Genomic DNA, 15,678 nt, shown 5'->3' on the forward strand with positions numbered 1-15,678 from the left:
CGGTCCCAATAAACTTCATTCATTTGGCTTTACGGTAGTTCAGTGTTGGTTATTAACACACAGATGGCTTTATATGCAATAGTGGCACGTGTAATCCAGTGAACTGTTTGAGATTTCTTTTGCCTATTTTCAGTAGCAAACATTACAATTGTTTTAACATGAATTAATATTTCTGAGCTTGATCAATATGATCACTGCACACAAAGCTCAAATTATTCTCACATGCTAATTGAATATGTGTCCATAGTAAATTACTTAGTTTACTTGCTAGCTGTCGTAGTTCAGCATTTCTAGACTAGATTGTAAAAAGTATGTAGTTTTCAATCTGCTTTTTAATCTATGTATTTGTTGTGAGTAAAGCTTGTGTTTTATGTGTAGCAAGAAGAGACTGATTTTAACATATCTTTTTGCATGTAGATTGTACGTCATGGTGGATGCCTTGGTCTTGGTTTGGCTGCCTTGGGTACTGCTCGACAGGATGTCTATGATCTGCTCAAAACAAATCTATATCAAGATGATGCAGTTACTGGTAAGGAAGAGATGAATATCAGTCCCAATTAAAGATGTAATTTGTGCAAAGACCTGTATGGAGTTAGCAGTACTGACCATTGCATGACTAAATGTCTTTTGATTTCTACTCTAGTGACCCTGAATTCTCTCCTCCTCCTTCCTTTTCCCTCTCATTCCAAATAATGAAGAAACAATCATCTCAATGATTATTGCCATGTAGGTTAGACAAATTATTGGATAAGTGCAATCGTTTTTCTACTAGCAGTGTAGAATTTGTGGTTAGTCTTAATATGATTGACAGGTACTCATCAAGAAGAGTATAGCACATGAATAGGCCCTTTGGCTCATGATGTTGTGCAAGACTAATTAAATTAGTAAGTAAAAGCCAAACTGAACTAGTCCCTTCTGTCTATACAAGTGTATATCCCTTCTTTAACTGCATACTTATGTGGCTATCTAAGAGCCTGTTGTACTTCTGGCAGTCCATTCCAGGCACCCACCACTCTCTGTGCAAAAATAAAACTTGTCCTATACATTTTGTTTGAACTGATCTCCTCTCACCTTATTTATTTATCTATTTTTTTATTTTTATTCAGTGATGCGGTGCAGAATTGGCCCTTCAAACTGCACCACCCGGCAGCCCCCCAATTTAACCCTAGCGTAATTATGGGGTAATTTACAATGAGCATTTAACCTACTGACTGGTGATGCTTTGGACTGTGGGAGGAAACATGACGACCTGGAGAAAACCCATGCTCTCCATGGGGACGATGTACGGACTCCTTCGATGATGTCAGAATGGAGTTGTGCTGTCCACTATACTATCATGGCACAATGCATACCCTCTAGTATTAAAACATTTCGATACCAGCTGTCTGCTCTATCTATGTCCTCATAATCTTAAAAATTGCTATCAGGTTTTGCCCTTAGCCTCCACTATTCTGGAAAATACAACGCAATTTATCCAACTTGTCTTCATAGGGTATGCCTTCTAATACAGGCAGCATCATGGTAAACCTCTTCTGATCACTCTTTCTCTCCTCTCAAAGTCTGACATTCTTCCTATAATGGGGTGACCAGAACAGAATGCAATACTCCAGTTGCAGCCTGACCAGAGATTTATAATTCTGCAACATATCTTCTTGACTTTCGAACTCAATGCCTTAACTAATAAAAGGCAAGGATGCTGTACACCTTTGCTACCTATCACACTGTGCAGCCACTTTCAGGGAGCTATGGGTTTGGACACCCTTCAGTGCATCAGCACAGTTGAGGGCCCTGCCATTAACAGTGTATATTGCTCCTTTACATTTGGTCTTTCAAAGTGCAATTTCTGACACTTGTCTGGATTAAACTCCATCTGCCACTTCTCTGTCCATATCTGCAACTGATCTATATCCTGCCGTATCCATTGGCAATCTTCTATACTATTTGTATCATATGCGTACTGATCCATCCACATATTCATCCAGATAATTTGTATATATCACAAACAGCAGAGGTCCCAGTACAGATCCCTGAGATACACCATTAGTCACAGTCCTCCAGCTCCAGTAAGTCCCATCGATCACTACCATCGGTCTTCTGTAGCCAAGATGATTCCAAATCCCCACACATGGATCCCATGCATCCCAATATTCTGTATAGTGTATCATATGGCACCTTGTCAAGCACCTTACTGAAATCCATGCAGACTGCATCTATAGCCCTGCCCTAATCAGTCACCTTTATTACCATAAAAATAGCTCAATCAACTATAGTAAGGTGTGGCTTGCCTGCACCAAATTGTTTCTAATTGCTCATAAATCCTATCCATAAAAATCCTCTCCAGTTTCTTCCATACCACTGACGTGAGAGTCACTGGTCTATAGTTACTAGGATTGTCCTTGTTTCTCCTCTTAAACAGTGGAATAACATTAGCTACTTAGTTAGAACTCTGGGACTTCATCTGGAGCTAGAGAAGTCTTGAAGATCTTGGTCTGGGCGCCAACAATCTTATCTCAATAATCATCAATCTTGTCTCAATAGACATTTCAGCAAACAGGGATATATCCCATCAGACCCTGGAGATTTAGTTTTCTTAATGTACAATAAGAGACCCAATGCTATCTCATTCTTTATCACAAAATGTCCTAGCACGTTGGCTTGCTCCATACAGATGTTACTATCCTCCATATCCTTCTCCTTGTTAAGCACCATTGCAAAGCACTCATTTAGGACTCTGTCTATATCCTCTGCCTCCAATCACATGCTACTCTTGTGAATGTGGAATGCTTTGGAATGATTGCAAATACTATATGACTTATTTAGATTTTTATTCAGTATACAGTCCTTCTGTAAATGCATCATAATTAGATTGTCTTTAAGCTTACAATTGCATTCTTAAATCGTAGCTTTGATCACAATGCAGCAGTTTCTGCAGAGTAATCTCCCAGGAGCATGAAAATGATAATGCCCAGATTCTTTTCGGTAATGATTGTTAAGTATTAGGGCAAAAAAACAAAGGGGAGGATTCTCCTGCTGTTGTCAAAATACAATAGTAGCTTCTGAAGGATAGCCTCTTTAACAGCACAATATTACCTCTGTGGCTATTGAATGTCAGCTGATGATTTTGTACCCGGGTGTCTAGATTGTGATTTACGAGGCTAGAGTTCTAGGTTTCCAGTCTTTTACTGTATGAGCAACTTAATCCTATTTAAAACAACTATTCTGATGAATGAGTAGATTTAGGACAATATCGATTTTCCCCCCCCCCCCCATGTATATTGTTTAAAAGTAATGCTCCGTTTTTCTTTTACATTGCTTGTCGATTTTGATGGTCTATGCAGGTGAGGCAGCAGGTTTGGCACTGGGATTGGTTATGCTCGGATCTAAGTCAGCTCAAGCAATTGAGGATATGGTGGGCTATGCTCAGGAGACTCAGCATGAGAAGATTCTCCGTGGCTTGGCTGTAGGCATTGCTATGGTGATGTATGGTAGAATGGAAGAAGCAGATGCTCTCATTGAGAGTCTTTGTAGAGATAAGGTAAGTTTAACTTAAAAAATTTTTCCCAGAGCATTTTTATCTCATTTGTTTTTATTAGATGTCTGTCAAAGGATATAGTGTAGGAATCTAATAGGTTGCACATTTTAGCATGTATGGTAGTCAAAAGCAGTATTTTTATAAAATAATTATGTTGCTTAATAATGTCCGTATTTATTTATTGATTGATATATATCTAAGACAGAATCTTAGAGGCATGGTAAAACGGTGATTAAAACTGACTTGAATAATCTCATAGTTCTGCCCAGATGAATAAGAGTTCATATCTTATTATTCAAGTGGAATTTAATTGAAAAGGATCTAATACTTTCCCGGTATATAACAGGTTGTAATCGATACTTGTACCCAACTAGAAGCCTGAGAAAAGTTTATTGGAATCTCATTGTAGTTAATTACATAAATCAAGAACTTAACACTAATATTAGTAATGTTGACAACAAGCAGTATAACTTTAAGACCCATCACCTTCTCTAATAGCTTTTGAGGAAAGAAGATGGTTAACACTCCATCAAGGGAGAGTTGGGGTCAGCAGCATATGATAACCTTATCTGCAATGCACTTACCTTGTGAAGAAAAAATTTAAGTAGTTTTGGAATTAAGTTATAATCTATTTGTATCTATTGAATTAAGATCATAATTGTATTTGAGACAATGTCTGTGGTCATTTGTAGGGTGATGAGTAAAGCAGTGCAGTTTATGATTAAAGAATGAGTAAGAAAAGGAGTTAAATTCATTCCTGGTAATGTTGAGGAAGAAAGAATAGCACATTATAAAAGAGAGTGGTATTGGTAAATTGGTAGGCAGCATACACTAGGATCAATATTAGTCAAGCATTTTCTTTTTGTATTATTCTTTAAATAAGAAAAACTGTAGTTCCTGTAGATTTAGGGAAAGGAAAAGGAAAACATGAAATTTTGTTCTACAGGAGGTAATTTTTTTGGGTTTTTTTTGTTTGTAGAATTCCAGACTATTAGGGAAAATTGAGTACTTTTTAATACATTAAGATAAATCACTGATTGATATACTTAGTATATCAAAATTCATTGGAAATAATTCTTGGGAACATTTGATGCTATATAGTAGCATACACATTCCAGCTGCGGTACTGAAGACTTGCACTCCAGAAATGTGCCTCCTGTTCTAGAATAATTGCACACTGAAATTTAGCCAACAATGTGGAAAATGGCTCTGGTGTGTCCTGTTAACAATAAGACAAGTCCATCCTGGCTTAATGCAAGCCGATTGAGTCACTTCCCAATCACTGGTAAAGTAACAGAAACTGTCATTGATAATTCTATTAGGCAGTACGTGACAATGCCCCATTTGTGTTTTGGCCATACCAATTTGCTCTAGGTCTCTTCACAAGGTTTGGTCGAAAAATTGACCGAAACTTGAGCGGCACAGTAGCATTGTGGCTAGTGTAATGCTATTACAGCACCAGCAACCCAAGTTTAATTCCACCGCTGTCTATAAGACATGGCTACAAGAAGTGAGATATCCAGTGGCAAATGCCACACCACTTAATACACCAAAGCAAAGACCAGCATATAAAGCTCTCTATTTGGCTGGATTTGTAGAACTCTTTCTTTTTTTTTATTAATCTTTTTATTGATTTAAAAGGAGCATGAATACAATCAAGAGGAGAATTATTTTAAATATATATATCAGTAACAATATAAACCGAGATTAATATAGACATTGTCAAAATCATAGATATTGTTAAACTAGTATAAAATATATAATAAAAACATGTACAACTCTTTTGTTACTGGCATAACGTAACTGCTGGATTCCATTTGCAAAATGGGCTACAATTAGTCATCCAGGCATCTGGCAGCACCTTCCAAACTTCGGACCTCTATCATCAGAAAGTGTGAGAGCAGCACTTGCAGGTTTCCCTCCAAGTAGCATGCTAACTTGATATGGATATACTGTAATTGTAAAATATACTTCAGTGTTGCTAAATTGAACTTTTGGATATGGGAAGCATAGCAGTTTTAAGATGGCAACTAAACACAACCTTTTCAAGAGCATTTGGGGATAAGGAGAGTCATAGAAAAGTACAGCACAGAAACGGGTTGTTTGGCCCATCTTGTCCATGCCAAACTATTTAAATTGCCTACTCCCATCGACCTGAACCAGGAGCATAGCGCTCCATACTTTACCATCCATGTACCTATCCAAACTTCCCTTAAATGTTTAAATCAAGTTGACATCTACCACTTGCACTGACAGCTCATTCCACTCTCCCCTGACCTTCTAAGTGTAGAAGTTTCCCATCAAGTTCCCCTTAAACTTTTCACCTTTCCCCCTTACCCGTGACTTCTGGTTGTCGTCCCACCCAGCCTCCATGGATAAAGCCTGCTTGCATTTACCTTTCTATAGCCCTCATAATTTTTGTACAGTTCTATCAAATTTCCCCTCAATCTTCTATGTTCTAGGGAATAAAGTCCTAGCCTATTCAGCCTTTCCCCATAACTCAGGTCCGCAAGGCCCAGCTACATCTGTGTAAATTTTCCCTGTACTCTTTCAACCTTATTTACATCTTTCCTATAGGTAGGTGACCAAAACTGCCCACAATATTCTAAATTAGGCCTCACCAACATCTTATTCAACTTCAACATAACATCCCATCTCCTGTACTCAATACAGTCTCAAGAAAAAGTTTGTGAACCTTTTGCAATTACCTAGTTTTCTACCTTAATTACCCACAAAATGTCTAAGTCACAATTATAGACAAACACAATCTGCCTAAACTAATAACACACAAACAATTGTTGTTTTCATGTCTTTATTGAACACATTGTTTAATCATTCACAGTCCAAGCTGGAAAGAGTATGTGAACCCTTGTATTTAATAACTGGTAGAACCTCCTTTAGCAGCAATAACCTCCATCAAACGTGTCCTGTAGCTGCTGATCAGACTTGCACAACAGTGAGGAGGAATGTTAGAATATTTCTCTATACAAAACTATTCATGTTCATCAATATTTCTGGGATATCTTACATGAACAGCCCTCTTCAGATCATGCTACAGCATCTCAATTGGGTTAAACCCTGGACTCTGACTTGGCCATTATTTTTAAACCATTCAGTTGTTAATTTACTCCTGTGTTTCAGATCATCGTTTTGTTACATCATTCAACTTCTATTAAGCTTCAGGTGATGGACCACTACCCTGATATTTTCCTGTAAAATGTCTTGATACAATTTTGAATTCATTGATCCCTCAATGACTGCAAGCTGTCCAGGCTCTGAGGCAGTTAAGCACCTCCAAACCATGATGCTCCTTCCACCATGCTTCACCGTTGGGATGAAGTTTTGGTGTTGGTGTGCAGTGCCCTTTTTCCTCCAGACACTACGATGTGCATTTCTGCTAAAAAGTTCAACTTTTGTCTCATCTTTCCACAGAACATTGTCCTAGAAGCGTTGTGGAACATCAAGGTGTTGTTTTGCAGATTTGAGATATGCAGAAATTTTTTTTTTTGCAGAGCATTGGTTACCTCCATGGTGTCCTTCCATGAAACATCATTCTTGTTCAGTGTTTTTTCTTCAAGTGAACATGAACAGAGACCTTAGCAAGTTCTGGAAATTTCTGTAGGTCTTTTGCTGCTACCTTTGGGTTCCATTCACCTCCTTCAGCATTACACATTGTGCTCTTGGTGTGATCTTTGCAGAATGCCCACTCCTAGGGAGAATAGCAGCCGTACTGAATTTCCTCCATTTGTAGACAGTTTCTCTTACTGTGGACTGATGAACACCCAGGACTTCAGAAATGCTTTTCTAGCCTTTTCCAACTTCATGCATCTCTATAATTGTTCCTCTAAGCTCCTCTGAAAGTTGTTTTGATCAAGGCATCGTGCACATAAACAGATCTTTCTTGGAAAGGGCAGCCCCTGTCAGTAACTTGACTGAGTGTCTTTTTTTTATAGGGCAGGGTATCTCTACAATCCATTCCTCCAATCTCACCTCATTGATTGGAACAGCTGACTCCAAATAGCTTTTGTAGAAGGCATTACCCCAGAGATTTTGAGCCTTGACTGGGATTGTTTAAATGGTGTATTCAGTACTGACGAGACGTAGTACAATTGTTTGTGCTTTATTAGCTTAGGCAGATTGTGTTTGTCTATTGTGACTTAGATGAAGGTCAGACCAGATTTTATGAGTAATTAATGTAGAAAACCAGGTAATTGCTAAGGGCTGACAAACTTTTTCTTGCAACTGTGCATTGATTTTTCAAGGCCAATGTGCCAGAGCCTTTCTTTAGGACCCTTTCTACCAGCGACGTACAAGCTGTGGTCTTACTGGCAATGTTCAGATTTTGGAGGATTAATAACTTTATTTAAAAATAGATCAAGCTAATGATGTCTTCAAAGTTCTCTTAAGGGTTAATGATTTAGCTCATCACTTGAAGACTGGAAATTTAATCAAATGAACCTTAATTCTAACTGTTTGAAAAATGACTTTGAGAAGTTATTGGTGATGTTATAGAGCAGAAATGATAGTTAGCAGAAAAGGTTTATTATAGCACCTTTTATCCACCTAATATAAAAGTTTGTATTTCATAATTGGTGTCTTTTCTTGATATGCGCAGGACCCCATTCTCAGACGTTCTGGAATGTACAGTGTTGCAATGGCATATTGTGGCTCTGGAAATAATAAGGCAATCAGAAGACTACTGCATGTTGCTGTAAGAAAAAAAATTTGCCTCTTGTTTAATTATTTCATTTGTTAGGTGATTTATCATCTTGCACCATCTCTCCTAGATGCTAACCTGTATAAGCATATGAATTTAAAGGATAATAGTAGTGTCCTAGTAGGCCCTCATATGCTGTGTATCATTTAAGATTTTTTAAAGATTGTTTTTTGTCATTTCTGTACACAAGTGTAATCCTCAGGTTTGGCCAGCATGTGTTTGTCCGGGGAAGACAGCCTCTGGCCCAGTCAAATCTCACTTGTGTGGATGCTGCGTGATGTGTTGCCCCATTACAAATCTGAAACGCAAAATATCAGACAGTACACCACATGCAATTTAACAATTGAATCTTAATCTGACCATAGGGTTAGTAAAGAAAATAAAAAGAAAAAGGGCCTGTTTTAATGAAGCAGTCTAATGTGCACGTTGGAGTTCACTGATTCGTCTATTTAGATTATGAAGACACGTAGTCCTCTTTTATTGTCATTTAGTAATGCATGCATTAAGAAATGATACATTATTTCCTCCGGTGTGATATCACAAAACACAGGACAGACCAAGGCTGAAAAAACTGACAAAACCACATAATTATAATATAGTTACAAACAGTGCAACAATACCATAACTTGATGAAGAAGTCCATGAGTACAGTAAAGTTCAAAGTTTCTCAAATGTCCCACATCTCACGCAGACAGGAGAAGGAAGAAAAACTCTCCCTGCCATGCCGACCACAATCCGACTCTGAGTCATCCGAAAACTTTGAGCTCTGATCAGCTCTCCGACACTGAGTACTGGGCGCCATCTCTGTCTGAACGATTCGACCTCCTTCTTGGTCGCCAAAAGCAGGCAAGGCCAGGGATTTTGAGGCCTACCCTTCGAAAGATCCCGACCACACAGTAACGACAGCAGCGAATGGGCGTTTCAGAAACTTCTCCAGATGTTCCTCTGTGCTTTCACGTCCATTCTCCATCAAATCAGAATTGTCCACAGCCCCTATTTAACAGATACGATATCATTTTTCACCGGAGGGCTGCGCACACGCAGGCACGCCACCATCTTCTCCTCCCGCTTATTCCCCATCGACTGCCTCCAAGCGTTGCTAACTGTCGGATCTTCGCTCCAAGTCCACTCCATCCGGTGGTCTACCAACTCTTTCCATTCATGTCTGCTCTCCATCTCTCGCCGACAAATGCCTAGCCACACAGTCATGTGTATATAGAGAGCAGAGCAGTGGGCTAAGCACACACCCCTGAGTTGCGCCAGTGTTGATCGTCAGCGAGGAGGATATGTTATCACCAATCCACACAGATTATGATCTTCCCGTTAGGAAGTCGAGGATCCAATTGCAGAGGGAGGTACAGAGGCCCATATTCTGCAACTTCTCAGTCAGGATTGTGGGAATGATGGTATTAAATGTTGAGCTTTAGTCGATGAACAGCATCCTGACATGGGTGATTGTGTTGTCCAGGTGGTCTAAAGCCATGTGGAGAGCCATTGAGATTACTGTTGACCTATTGTGCTGATAGGCAAATTGCAATGGGTCCAGGTCCTTGCTGAGGCAGGAGCTCAGTCTAGTCATGCTCACCTCCGTGATATTGACCAGATAATTAGCTCTTAGTTATGTTAATGTGGAGTTGAAACTGGCAGGATATGAGGAGAATTTTCCAATTTGAGAGCTTATTGGTGTCTGTAAGATAGTTTTCCAACGCGTTCAGCTCTTCTTCAGGATTTTGACAGTATATTACTTGACAGCATCATCAGTGAACATGATCCTATGCTTGCATGACATCTGTATTTTTGCACTTTCCAAGTGCATCACTGGGGAAGCTGATTTGACTCTCCTCTCACAATCCCTGTTCACTCTTATAATTTATATTGTGGAGTTAATTTTGAATTGAGTTCCGAGAATCACAGATAAATCAGCCTAAAAATAAAATTTATTTTAAATGATCTGTGTATCTACTGTTTACACTTCCATCATGAACAGATTCCTCATAAAAGCAAATTTGAACTTTTTTTTTGCAAAATCAATAACTTTAGGCAACACAGTGCATGTGATCTAAAAGATTGCAAACTTGTACACAGTGTAGAATTGAGAGGAAAGTTTATTTGCAAGGTGGATTTCAGCTATCTGCATGTCTTTCTGATACTGGTACAATTGCTTGGCAGAAAGTTATACTTAATATTAAAGGGAGACTTCAGAATTGATGAATTTTCCTTGCTCTTTCAGGTGAGTGATGTCAATGATGATGTCAGACGTGCTGCTGTAGAATCTCTTGGATTTATTTTATTCAGGTATAGAATTTTGAATTATTGCAAACCATGGTTTGAAGTGCATTGTATGGTACTTGTTCTACAACCATGACTTATTCTGCCACATGGTGGCGCTGGTTGATATGTTTTCCAATAGGAATGAATCTGCGTAATCTCAAGCACTAACTACTGAAAATACGGACATATGGTATATGCATGGTAGCATTCTTTTTGTGTATTTTCCTTCCCAGACATTCTGTCATAGTCTGTTTCTGCAGTCCCTTTATACCTTAGTTTGAGTTTAAGGGAGCTTTTTCTATTTAATTGTTTTCTACAGCTACAACAAAGTGTGTTTTATTCCATATTAAAAAATATATACTGAAGTTGGTATTACGAACTTGGCAAGCATTAATTTACAATGTGAGTGTATGCTGATATCTCATTCGGATGATGGTGTATTCCTTTTGAGTTATATTTATTGACAGAATCTCACCCTTTTTTTAAAAAAAAGTGTTTAGTATGGACACTTGGTTTCATTTAATGGTATCGAGCAGCTCTTCTCCTGAGGAGAGGTATAATTTTAGTGGAAGTACTTGGAAATGTTAATATGATTACCTTGAAGCAGAATGTGTGGGCTTGGTAAAGTGATAATTTACTGTTTAGTTATTGGACAGCAAGATTATGTATTTTATTTTTAACATTGGTTATTATTCAGGAATGGAAACTGCTCTGATTCTTATGTTTTTTTACATATTTTCTGTTTTATATGCAAAGTATTGGAGTACCAAATGTCTACCATGAATTAATTAAAACACAGCAACTGAGGCCAACTGATTCTTTAAGCTTGTCTCTCCCAATAGACACCTTGCCTGCTGAAGGCCATGTAATTTGGTGGGCCAGGCACAAAAAAAGATCATCTCAATTAATGATGTTGTTTGGGGTGGTGGGTAGAGAATATGGTGGCATTAGTTAAAAGACCTACAGTAGATCACGCTGGATGGACCTAGTGGGTACAATTCAAAGCCGGCAAGATTTCATTTTGAATTCCCCAGAAAATAATTCATGAGTTCTTACTGGCCCTGCTTTATTGATCTATGTTTTATAATATGTAGTGGCTCCATATTACAATTCAGTAAGGCATATTTTAAAATGTTTAATCACCAATTTTGCTGTCATATTTGTGATCATTATTGCCTTGTTTAGGATAGTTCTCTGGTCTTAATTCAATCATCTAAACTGGGTAGAAGAATTCTGAGGGAAGAGTGCTTGCATTTCATTTACGCTGTTTGTTTTGCAAAAGACCTCAAGTCATTTCAGGCTTGAGAGGCTACACATAGCACAGAACTGCACAATATAGCTTGTTGGGTTATTTGTTTCTTAAAGTTAGTAACACAAAAAAAACAAAAAGAGCTGTGTTGCCAAACTCAAAAATGTATTATCTTGAGGTAATATACATATAATCTCTCTTTTAATAACTTAGTGTGTTGAGTCATGTGTTCAGTTAACCTGTACCATATTTACTGATGTTAGCAATTTTTCTTACATGTTCTATTTCATTGGCGTTTCCACATTAGTTTCTTTACGACTGCGAACAGTCTCTCAGACTCCTTCTCTCACGTGCTATTGTGACGAATACATGAGGATGGATAGGAGTATATGACATGAAATGTGAAAGGAAATCAGAGGATTTGGGTTAAATCCACATGCTAAAAGAGGCAATTTGCAGACTCCACACAGACAGCACCATAAGTATGTGTTTAAAAAGGAGCAGTTGATTTTTCATTTTTATGGTGATTAACCAGAATTTGTTGAAGGAGTCAATCATCTTGCAGCACATGGGAAGGCAGGGAGACCTCCAGTGTCCCTGACTTCTACACCTGTAAAAAGTGCATCCAGCTGCCTTTTGTGAAGCTTTCAGGATGTTTAACCTTTTGCCTTTTCATCAGTAATAAGAAAAGTTGCACAGGGTTCTCCTGTGTAAGGAGAATGTCTACATTTTCTATACCCACAACAACCACAAATGGGAGGCAAGGGAGTACTTGCATATTCCCAGAAAACAGTCCATATTGCAATTTTCTTCATTGAAAAGCTGTGTCATCTGCACATTGTTTGTTTATATACTTTTTCACAAATTCTGAGAGAGCAAATTTTATTTCATATCTCATATTCTTGGGTAGTAATTTGTAAATTCTGTAAAGGCGAGCTTCTGTTACCTAGACAGCTGTATGTAAAACCATGAAAGTGAATTTGAATCTTAAAGATACATTTATCATCTTGAGCCACAACTAAAAGTACTGACTGAAAGTGATGACTAACACTTTTATTGTGTTGTATAATAATGTAACTAGTATTCTGGATGGCAGGGTTTTTTGCACAATTAAATTCTGCATAAGCCAATTACTTATTATCAGTTTCATTAGAACATAGAACAGTGTTGGACAGACTATTTTAGCCCATGATGTTCTGATCATGATGCTCATTTATACTAAATGTCCTTGTCCTGTGTGGGGTGTATGTCATCAAGCTACCACATGATATGCAGGTGCCTTGCTTAAAGAATGAAGTTAGACTCTCATCTCACGTTCTCTTGTTTTCCTTTGGATTAGTTTAATGTTTTGAAGTTACAAAACATAACAGTCTATCATCCATATCCCTCCATTCCCTTCACATTTATATCTATAGAAACACCTCCAAATTACCTGCTTCCTTACCACCCTGGTAGCCAATTCCAGGCACCTACCACTCTGCATTTTTAATAGGAAAATCTGCCTCTCATATTGCCGTTAAACCTTGAAGCATGTACTTTGATGTTCGACATTTCTACTGGGAAGATTCTGTCTGTTTCCTACTCTGTCTCTTATAATTTTGAAACTCTCAATCAGATATCACCTCCGTCTCTGACGTTCTAGAGTGGCAGCTCAGGATGAATGGTACATTGAGAAATATTGACGAACAAATTGCAATTGGCAAGATTACTTCTAACTGCAATACATTGCACTGCCTTACTTCCTCTATTTGCAGTGAAGATCCGCTTTGGAATGTGGGCAGTAGAGAGATAAGATTCAATACGAAGTGGATAGAAAAAGGGCAGTTTCTGGATTGTTTTGTAGGCACTCTTGGGATGGGATACCATCCAAAAGTACTTTTAAGAGAAACCAGTCAGGAATTTTGTTCCTATATAAATGTGCTCAGTTTTTTACAGCAGAAAACAAGAAATCCAAAAAGAAATGTAGGAAATGCCTGTGATGTATTAAAAATGTGAATGTTGCAGAATAGATTTACCAGTATATGATTTTCACGGACTTAAAGTGCATTATAGAAAAATATTTAATCATTTATTGTAAACTTGCAACTTTTTGTGGTTTTAACAAAGTATTGGTTCCTGAGAAAGTTACAGAAATACTGTATATGTTCAGACAAGAATTATTTTAGTTGCTCATGCCTCGTGGTCTTTTCTGATCATGATTCAAAGGGTAGGTGCATCATATGAAAATCAAAGCTGAGTTTATTGTTGTACGTGTAAGTACATACATCTATGTACAGAGGCAATGAAAACTTTCATCAGCACCACAAGGTGGCATATTCACAACAAAATCATAAATTATACATAACTTTTTACCAAGAGAAAACACAGTTAGAACTAAAAAGGCCATTTTAGTGGTTTGTTCATATTGTTGCTAAACGGTAGCGATTATGGTTGTGCCAGTTTGTTCAAGAGAATTAGCTGTTCCTGAACTTTATGGTGTAGCACTTCAGGCTTTTGTACCTCCTGCTTGATGGCACAGCCCAGATGGTGGTGATCTTGGATGATTGCTGTGCCTTCTGTGGATGCTACTGGTGGTGGGGAGGGATGTGCTCGTGATGTATTGCACAGAGTCAACTACCCTCTGAAGCTTCTTGCATTCCTGTACACTTGATTTACTATAACAGACCATGATGCAAGCAGTCAGGAATAGATCAACAATACATCTGTAGAAGTTAGTGTAGACAAACGTGTGCAGAAATAATTGGCGTTCACTGTAATATTGTTATCTTTTGTTGAATTGTTTGCCAGCATTTTCAAAGCTAATATGAAAAGATTGGTCATGAGGATTTCATAGCAATTTGTTTACGTGGTCAACTTAATTCGATGGAAAAGAAGTTATAGGTCCAATGAAGTTGGTAATTAATATAGCAATAAAACCTACCCCGACGTATTGAAAACATCTTGCAATAATACTTTGTGGTTTCTTTTTCCACAGAAGTTGTTTGACTGGCTAAGTTCTCCCAGCATCTCTCTTTTTATTTCAGACTCCAGCATCCACAGTTTTATTTGCTTTGTCCAAGTTAAGTAGTCAGTGTTGGTTACTAAGTGTTACTAAGCTTTGTAAGTAAAACAAAAAGCATAATTACAGGATTTCTAATAGATGATTTGCCAGACTGTATTGGCCATTATTTTAAATGAGTGATGCACGTAAAGATACAACCCATTTTATGTTTTTGAGACAATTGAATGTGACAGACATTGGACATTAGTACAGATCAGGCAGATGTAATTATCTTTGCTTACAGGAAATGCATTGATGGATAGCTTGATGCTTGGTAACAGTAATGATTGTTTTCCAATCATTATTTCTCTCTCTTGTTACTAAGAAATGAATATCCAAGAAATTTCTGCACAGCCTGTTGTAATAGTGATTTGATGAGGGCAAGTAAAGAGAATATCCTCTCTGTAATGTTTATTCAACACGAGGAATAACACAGACATGAGTAATTCTTCTTCTAAAAATCGTATAGCCATTTTGAGTATCCTAAAATTTTACTGCTGTTATTCAAAATAATTGGGAATTGTTAAATTAGTCCATTGGGTAAATTCTTTGCCAGTCTTTGATTTTAATAGATTATTAGGATTTATCAAATTTAAGAGTTGATAAAAATTATCTTAATTACTTATCCCAGAAGCAAATAATTTAATTGATGTAGTATGTAATGATAACTTCAGTTTGCTTGGTAGACAATGTTGGTATTTTGACAATTTCATAGATGACTGTCCATGTTTTAGAACAAAACTCGACTGACCATCTATGTTTAAAGATACTAGAGAAAATAGTAAATACTGTCAGTTCCACCTTTTAAGTTTTTTTGGCCTGATTTTTTTCTATAAATTACAACTTTTAAAGATTTGGCTGAAAACTTT

General features: G+C 37.6%; 1 protein-coding gene across 1 annotated transcript in view; it reads left to right on the forward strand.

The window, feature by feature from the left end:
• Positions 1–15,678, forward strand: part of psmd1 (proteasome 26S subunit, non-ATPase 1) — a 109,189-nt gene that overhangs the window by 34,216 nt on the left and 59,295 nt on the right. The window contains exons 13-16 of the mRNA XM_063045633.1: positions 418–529; positions 3,339–3,535; positions 8,148–8,243; positions 10,480–10,544. Coding sequence (XP_062901703.1) covers positions 418–529; positions 3,339–3,535; positions 8,148–8,243; positions 10,480–10,544 — 470 coding nt within the window. The remainder of the gene's footprint in view (positions 1–417; positions 530–3,338; positions 3,536–8,147; positions 8,244–10,479; positions 10,545–15,678) is intronic.

The sequence above is a fragment of the Mobula hypostoma genome, chromosome 4 (genome assembly GCF_963921235.1).
Source record: "Mobula hypostoma chromosome 4, sMobHyp1.1, whole genome shotgun sequence".
NCBI lineage: Eukaryota > Metazoa > Chordata > Chondrichthyes > Myliobatiformes > Myliobatidae > Mobula > Mobula hypostoma.